Raw genomic sequence first — 9,001 nt, 5'->3', positions numbered from 1 at the left:
TGAAAACTGGGCCTATTGGTTGCTATGCAAATCAGATAAAAGTCCTCATATTTGTCCCATTTGATTTCACAAGCTTCAACTACCTATAATGCACAATAGGGTTTTGTGAGAGGAAAGTCAAGAAGAGGATGATCTTTACCATTTTTGCTTGTCCTATATAACAATGAAAATATGTAGGCTGCATTCAAACTTAGAGGAATTACTAGCAAGAGACCTCAAAGTATAGTACATTCACAAAAGCCATTTACACAAAAGCTTGTATCTACAATGTGTGAAAGTATTTGCACTCTTGTCCAAGAATCGTGCAAAATTGGCCTTATATATTACCTAAGTGCATAAGGTAATCATCTGCTTCAATATGTCTAAGTAATCGAGTGGAAAAGGTGTTCTTTTAGTAAAATGCTATGAGCCATAATGACATGGGATGGCCATTTTCTAGCTTGCCATCCTAGACCTAGCTTATCCTCAAATCAACCCACATCCCAATTCCATCCACTTATAAGAGCCCTCTTTGATAAGAGACTCATGTAGGTACTTATGATATAGGGGAGATGCCATGTACACCTCAACCTATAGCCAAGTGAGAAAAATGCTACTCGATGCAACGGGAACAACACTCCACTCGTCAATAAGCTAGTTACTTGTGCACAAGTGATAGATCAACTTCTTCAACTAATCTTGCTAATTCTCAGTCCCTTAAGATAATCTATGAAGTGTCATCTAGCATGATGGTGAGTACACAGCCTACTAATGTACCTTGAATTGGCTTTTTTGGTTGTCATATATGTACTCCCTCCCTTACTCTCCTTTTGGATTTCATATGGATTTGTTTACCCCTTTGAGCTACTTCTAACACGAGAACTATTTTCATTACTTGCATTGGGGTCAATTATGATGAAAAGAACTCAATGGAAAAGAGAGATTTCATAATTGTTGAAGTTGTAAATCATGAGCTTATGTTTGCCTTATCTGTGAATTGTCATTATCATTCATGCCAACAAATGGTTTTCCTTTTGAATAGATTGTGGTGGTAGATGTGGATAAAGTAATTGTAGTTAGCAAGCAACAATTGCTTGAACGAGTATGTTAGAGCTTGAGTGCAAGAGATGAAAGACTAAGATGGCATGAATTTTTGAATAACAAGAATACCTTTAGAGTGGTGGATGTAAACCCCTCTATTCTATAGTCAAGTGAGGTATTAGAGCCATCTCTATTCCCTTCTTGCTTACAGTTTCTTCATGGTATTAGAGCCTGATATGCTCTATGACATTTGTCAAGTAAAAATATTATAGATGTATTGCTGAAGAAGCATGTATAGAGGAAAAGGGGCTAGCAATGGAGTTCAACAATTGGTGAGAATCGAGTGACCAAGTGTTGACTCATGTTTATGCCCCAACCTCCACAGCGAATGATCTTTTTGAGCCACCTTGTCTAGATCTATGACGGTATCATGGCACCATTAATTAGTGCTCCAAAATCCCTCCAATATGTAAAGAGTCGTGTAATATATGATCATAGCCTCCAACTTTGGCTTTCATTGGCTTGGTTAGTAAGCTAACTAAATTTCGAGTTGGCAGCTTATTAAACACTTCTTGTGCTTTTGAAAGCAAGCTAAGTTCAACACATATATCTACCAATACAATGCCACAACTACTATATCATGTGTATTTCTTAGCCCTTCTATGCCACTTCTATGCATCCACATGCCTTGAAGATGCAACCAAAAGTGACTAAATAAGCCCCAGCTTGTGTACCTTGGCTTGTATCTTTTTTCCCTTCTTTGATACAAGCTTTCATAATGCAAGTATGGGTGATGACCAAATTTGTAGACACTCACCTTTGAGATGTTGCCAAAACATCTCAAAGCTTCGGCACCATGTCCATGCTTTGCCTATCTCTAGTGATCAAGGCACTTCAAGAGACTTTGTTTGGTACTGGGAACTTGTCAAACACGTATTTTCCTTTTGCGAGTGCAACACACTTTGAATACACATAGAGCTAGGCAACACCAACACAGATGTCCTTTTTAAGGAACCTTATCTTGATGATATCTATATGCATCATGCTGCCTCAATGGAGGTCTTACAAAGCTTCTATGGCTTCATAGCTAATTAGGTAGAAAACATGCAAAACCCTACTAGCCATTACTAAAACCTCTTCTTCCACACTGTCTTTCATGTGCTATATACCCCTTATTATTTTAATCCCCACTAAAATCAATAGATTGCATGCTATCCTTTTTCCTATAAGATTTGCTAATGTGAAGGGTTCCTAATCTATAAGAGAGCTAATTCATATTCAAAGAACCACATAGAAGCTTGAAGAAGAATTCAAAGAACCACATAGAAGCTTGAAGAAGAAGATCCACACTCTCACTTCAATTTCTCCAGACACGATATGTACATGTGGACTAATGTATTGCATCTTACTCTCACACATGTACAAATTGCCCCAAAGACCTTGTACCCTAGTTCTTATCCTAAGGTACTTGAAAGTGTGTGTACAAATGCATCTACAATGTGTGAAAGTATTTGCACTCTTGTCCAAGAATCATGCAAATTTGGCCTTATATATTACCTAAGTGCATAAGGTAATCATCTGCTTCAATATGTCTAAGTAATCGAGTGGATAAGGTGTTCTTTTAGTAAAATGCTATGAGCCATAATGACATGGGATGGCCATTTTCTAGCTTGCCATCCTAGACCTAGCTTATCCTCAAACCAACCCACATCCCAATCCCATCCACTTATAAGAGCCCTCTTTGATGGTGACAAAGGAGGGCAATTCTAGTCCACATCCCCATTCCCATTCCCATTCCCAAAACCATCCACATCACTATGCTATGAGCACTAAGTAGTAGAGTGTGATGGTGGTATAGTATCTAAGCATTATATAATCATGTGCTAATGCTACCTAGAGTGATTCATGAGTGCCTAATGTGGCCTAAATTGCTGAGTGAGGTTATTGTCATAAAAAAATGAAGTTCTCAATGTGGTCAGAGGGTGCCTCGTGATCAAGGGTAAGAGAGTGGAGATGGTAAAGTGAGTTGAAATAAAGTGCATGATTGTGCAACTACGTGACTATGTGATTGAGTATGTGCACGTGGAAGAGTGTGCTTGAATTTTTGCTTAATTAAACATGTGGCCAAAGTGCTCCAAGTAGTTAGGAGGATGTGCTTCAAGTGATCGAGTTCTCCAATGTGGCTAAACAATCATGTGGCCTATCTACATAGTAGTTGAGTGGACTAAGGTGCTTAAGTGGTTGGGTGAAAAAGGCAATGTGTGGTCCGCATGATGAAGAGGGAAAAGACAGTGTGGTTCAAGGGTACTAACCAATGTGGTGAATGCTCATGCATAGCCATGGTTGATGCAAATATATACCCATACAATATTGATAGCTTGTAGATATGTTGCAAGATGAGACTCATGTAGGTACTTATGATATAGGGGAGATGCCATGTACACCTCAACCTATAGCCAAGTGATTAAAAATGCTGCTCAATGCAATGGGAACAACACTCCACTCGTCAATAAGCTAGTTACTTGTGCACAAGTGATAGATCAACTTCTTCAACTAATCTTGCTAATTCTCAGTCCCTTAAGATAATCTATGAAGTATGTGGTTTAGTGGTTCACTACACCAATACTTCAACCATTACTTTGCTGCTATGATCATAGACCATGTGTAAGAATCAACTCCATGGTATCAAAGCGATGATTGCAATGGAAAATTGAGCCAAATTAATTACAAAAGCATATTATAACTAGCAAACAGTGTAAATGAGGACGACTCAATCCCACTCAAAATGATTAATTCTAACATAAGCATAAACTTAGCTCTAATATTTTATTTTTTAATATTATAATTACAATTAATTAATGAAAAATTTAATGAATATGAATAAATTAAAAGAAAATAGAGACAACAATGGACTCTAAATAGATGAGTACAATCACTTTAAAGCTAAAGCATATAAATAGTTGTATGTGATAACAGTCTCCTAATAGTAATAATTTCACATTGCACTCCACTAGTGATCAATATTACAATCATTACATCTCTATACTTGTCTAGTTATTTGCTCACCAAAAGCAAAACAAATTAATTGCCTATTATCATCTGTTTAGCACAATATGATCATCATCACGCATATAAAAAGTTAGAATCGTACTACAAATAGGTCAAAATTAATGAGAATCCACAAAATGACTAAATACAACTTATTTTTATAGAAGTAACACATGATGTATAAGCCTATCTTACTCTCTATATTCTTTACCTTAAATTAGAATTAGACTCAATATATACTAGGCTTATACTACATTAAAGGTTAGTGTTAGGGCTAGGCTCGTAGTAAGGTAGAGCTTAAGCTTAGGCTTAGGTTTAGATTGGATTAGTTATATAGGCAAGGTATATGCATAGGCTCCTCGTACAGACAAACTGATAGAGGCTATAGAGTGGCTAGACATAGGTATGTCTAACATAAATACACAGGGGGTAGGCATAGGGTACACATATGGCAAGTTAGGAAAATACTAGGCATACTATAAGCCAATCCTATGTGTATACATAGTCTAAGCATATTCTAGGAAGGGTTTAGACATAGGGTAAGCATATGCTAGGAGCCAATGCCTAACGCAACCCTATCCTATTCTATGGTTACCTTGTGCCTAGAAAATGCCATATATAAGTTGTATTCTTATGCATAGCATATAATGTTCCTACTTTATATTATCGAGCCAATGCCTAACCTAGCATGTGCTTATCCTATGCCTAATGTATAAGCTAGGCTATATATAAGCTATGGATAGGCTAGACTAAGCATAGGCTACACAAACTAGTGAGTATAGCTATAAGTGTGGAATCGAAAGCTTAGCTCATAAGTGAGTAATATACAAATGTAAATTTCAAATAAACTAATATTTATTTACTAGTTTTACCTAGCAAAATCGTGAGTCTACGTTAACTTGAAAGACTATCCATAATTTCCTAGATAGATGATAGTACTTGCTAGTTATGACTAGTGAAAAAAAAAATTCCTAGTTATGTTGATATTGTTACTAGATATACAATAACTTACTAGATAATGTTACTAGATAAGGCTTCAACTTTCTAGATACTATCTAGAAAAAGGGATTTACTAGTTAGAAGAGATTCGTGATGACAAAATTATCTAGTTATAACTAGAAAATTCTACATTCTTTCTAGTTTGATTGCTATCCTTCCTAGTTATAGTGTGAACTTTCTATATAGTAAGTGGTCTAGAGTTTGTTGTGTATCCATAGACCCCACTAGACTATAGAGTGCCATGGGACTGGCACAACTCTAGGAGGGGGATATCATTAACTCTTACTAGGAATGTGCAACAAAGAAAGCACGCAAATAACTAAATTTGTTTAAAATATACGAAATGAAAATAGAAACAAAGCAACCTTCACCCTTCTTATTGTTGATGAAGAGAACTTTTGTGGACAAATTCTCCTCACCAGCCTTAATTTTTAAATGTTCTTATATGATGGATGACTTTGTTTTGGAGCTATATGTGTCTTTCTTAGGCTAGGAGAGGTGAACCAACTCAACAACCATGTTGGGATGGATGAGTCTCTTTTGGAGCTATATGTAGCTTGGACCTCAACAATAATGTGAGATGGATGACTTTGTTTTGGAGCTATACGTCTCTCTTGGCCTAAGACAAGTGGACCAACCCAACAACAATATTTTGTGATGTACTGGTCTACTTACTAAGGTAAGTCCTTGGTTAGCTTTACTTCTAAGATGGCAATATTCTTATGTCCACTATGGCTTATTTTGGACTCAGAGATATTGGTCCACTTAATAGCTATCATGTCATCAACTTAGCCTTCGTAATTATATTATCTCAAAACTTTATCAAATGACACATTGTAATCTAGTAATGCAACAACACAACCACCATTCATAGAAACAAAATATCTCCTACATCTCAATGAGTAACATTTGTTTCTTGATCCTCCATTTGCTCAGTCCATTCATTAAGTGTATAACATGAAGATTGGTGTACTTTGCACATGACCAACCTAGTTTGGGAAGGCTCATTATCATCTAGAGTGGAAACCACTTTAGTTGCACATTTCAAGAAACTATCTAGCTTAATTAATTCAACTATTCTTTAGTGAGTACTTTCTTCAAGATAAATCACATGTACTAAAGCTACAAATAGTTATGGCCCAAATGAAAGAATTCCTTGTCATTAATATGGAGTTGATGCATTATTCCATAGATTCTAGGAGCAAAGTAAAGGTGATTGGTTACGTCTTTGATCAGTTTTGCTCAAGCTTTAAGGATAACCATTGGACAAACCCATTGTGTGTTGGGATTGTGCTGACTTAGCCATTAATCTTACATAATTCACTTGCTTAAGCAGGAAAATAACATACATGTACCAAAATGGTGACTTCAAACTGGGTTGGAGTCCAACCGGTGCACTGCCTCTTTCTACTCTTGAAGAAGGAGTTTTCCGCGAAGTCCATAACTGAAACAATTATATCGTAATGAAAGGGAAGGACACGCTACTTGGAAGTTGGAACCATTCGGCTTTCCAGCAGTGATGAAATTTGCATCTAACAAAGACATAGGAAGAGAGAGAGAGAGAGAGAGAGAGAGAGAGAGATTCTCGATATGAACATGCCAGTGGGTCTCGAAATCGAGCGAATGCACAGAAGTTACATATGCTGTTTTCTGCATTGAAGTAGCCCTTACAAACTTTACCTGTGTTTCGGTTTCTCTCTTTATTGTTCGACTTCCGAAGTTCCGAGTGAAACACTACAATCAGGGAACACAAGTTTGCGAGGCTAAAGGTTAGTCATCGAAAGGTTAATGAAGCAAGGCTGTATCAAGCACTATGGGCCAGCTCCATCTTGGAAGGGGAATGCTGGCCGATGTTCGCAACACCTGCATGTTGGCGGTCACTAGAGGCCCAGGAGTCCTTGCTTTTGTGGAACAGGATGAGGCTCTCCAATTCAGCAGCTTGCCTCAACTTGTTGCGATGCTCGACCTCGGCCAAGCTCAAGTTGAAACTATTCGTAGTAGCAGTAGCAGTGGACGTAGATGTAGTAGAAGATGAAGATGTAGTACTAGCCATCCCCATAGCCGTAGCCTCTTCAGATTGATGGGGAGAGGCATGGGGAGGACCGCCGCCGAGGGGCGGTGGTGGGGACGTGAAGCTGTCCTGATCAGAGAGCAAGGAGTTGATATCAAGGGTTGATGGGAAGGTGCCTGGTTGCATTGGATCTCGAAGCAAGGAGGGTGGGGTGGCGCTGTTGATAGTGGCGGCTTGAAGAGACTTAAGGAAAGAGAGATGGCTCTGATCATAAGCTGCTTGAGCTGCCAAATCCAGATCAGAATTAGATCTGATGGAGGGATCATTAGGGCTCGTACTGTATAGTGTAGCGAGAAGATTAAGTACAGCAGAGGTGTTGGTGTCAAGGGTACTGGGCAGGGAGCTGACGGGAGGACGGGCAGCAGGCCATGTCCTGGCATTGATCAGTGGCTGAGTCAAGTTATTTATGGCCCTCCACAGAAGGGAAGGATCAGGAGGAGCCCTGAGGTTGTTGAGGGTGGGGGCGCCTGTTAGATTCTGAACCATGTCCCGGAAGGTAGACTTGTCTGCGGAGAGGACAGTGATTGGGGGCTTGGCGGTGGCCCTGGACCGTCTCTTGCTGGCGCGGGAGGAACCGGATCCCGCAGACGAAGAGGCTGCTAAGAGCTTGGCTGACGGGGGAGGGGGAGCTGGGGCCGCCATGGCAGCTGCGGTATCCTGCTCTCCGGGCTTCATGGGGGGTATGCGAGGAAGAATAAGAATGAGATGATGGAGTAATACACAACGAGACAGGGGGAGGCTGCAAGATCCTACGGAATAAGCATGATGCGTCGTCCCGCAGAGACCAAGGAGAAGGATGAAATTACAGGAAGACGAGAGAGAGAGAGAGAGAGAGAGAGAGATAGACGTATGAGAGTACGAGACGAAAAACCCCGACCTTTGTTTAATAGCCTGCTGCCTTATCAGCTGTGATGTCCTATCGCAGGTCAACAGTCAACCAATTGAATCCACCCTGTGCAGTGTGGATTGTGCAACCTTGGAAATGTAGGCTCGCCGCTCGGTGTGAAAAAGAGAGGAAGGGACGGATCGCTTTCATTGTTAAGGGACATCATAGAATCTGAATTCCTTTCCTTTTCTAAAAAAATCATTTTCTTTTCTAACAAAATTGCATTAGTTACCACTCGTCAATATTATAGGGCCTAGGGGGTGAGTGTTGGATAAAATATTGTATCTCAACTTTCCTTTTCTGAAGAAGATTGAAACTTGAAAGGGCACGTATCTCTTTTCGCATCCTAAGTTTTCGCACGCCTTTGAAGGAGTCCTCCGAGGCAGCCTTCAAAATTCGAGCCTTGATATTTAATTCATGTCCATAGGCCCAGCTCGACTAGGTCATCTCCTCTCCTGCCTCCTTTTTTGTTTTCTTGGAGCATCCATAGTGTTAGTGAGAGGACTTTCTTGGGAGTAGTTTGAGAACTCCCCGACTTTGTTGAGAGTAGTTTGAGAACTCCCCCGGGCCCCTAGTACTTACCCTAGAATCATGATATTGCATGAAAGTTCTTTGAATATCCAAGGGTTTTGTGTTGAATAAAATTCAATTTTTTTTATTTTTTCTCTTTTGGGGGGGCGGGGGGGCGGCGGCGGGGGGAACAAACCTTGAAAACAAAAGGTTGTTGATTTGGTCAAGATAAGTCCAATTTAGTTACATTTGGTACAGATGCCACACAAACCTTGGTTAAAAACTTGTACATTTTCAAGTTGAAGATTTCAATATCGACCCTTAAAAATATATTTATAAGCACTAGGCATTATTTACTATCCCAAAGACTCACATTCTCCTGGAAACCCTCTCTTGAAAATCTAGGTTTGATGTCAAATAGTGACTTGTTAAATTTGAAAACAAATAATTGAAGAGATGGTTTTAGA

The 9,001-nt window shown here is 39.4% G+C and overlaps 1 protein-coding gene across 1 annotated transcript; it reads right to left on the bottom strand.

Moving 5' to 3' along the window:
• Window positions 1–6,205: 6,205 nt before the first annotated feature.
• Window positions 6,206–8,035, bottom strand: LOC148028120 (uncharacterized). The gene has a single exon (XM_087688999.1). It carries the CDS (start codon window positions 7,811–7,813, stop codon window positions 6,872–6,874), a length of 942 nt encoding a protein of 313 aa, XP_087545125.1. The 5' UTR covers window positions 7,814–8,035; the 3' UTR covers window positions 6,206–6,871.
• Between the last annotated feature and the right edge of the window lie 966 nt (window positions 8,036–9,001).

Source organism: Lygodium microphyllum, chromosome 12 (genome assembly GCF_053477565.2).
Source record: "Lygodium microphyllum isolate KBCC chromosome 12, Lygodium_microphyllum_v1.1.10, whole genome shotgun sequence".
Classification (NCBI taxonomy): Eukaryota; Viridiplantae; Streptophyta; class Polypodiopsida; order Schizaeales; family Lygodiaceae; genus Lygodium; species Lygodium microphyllum.
This window is presented reverse-complemented; position numbering and strand designations above follow the sequence as displayed.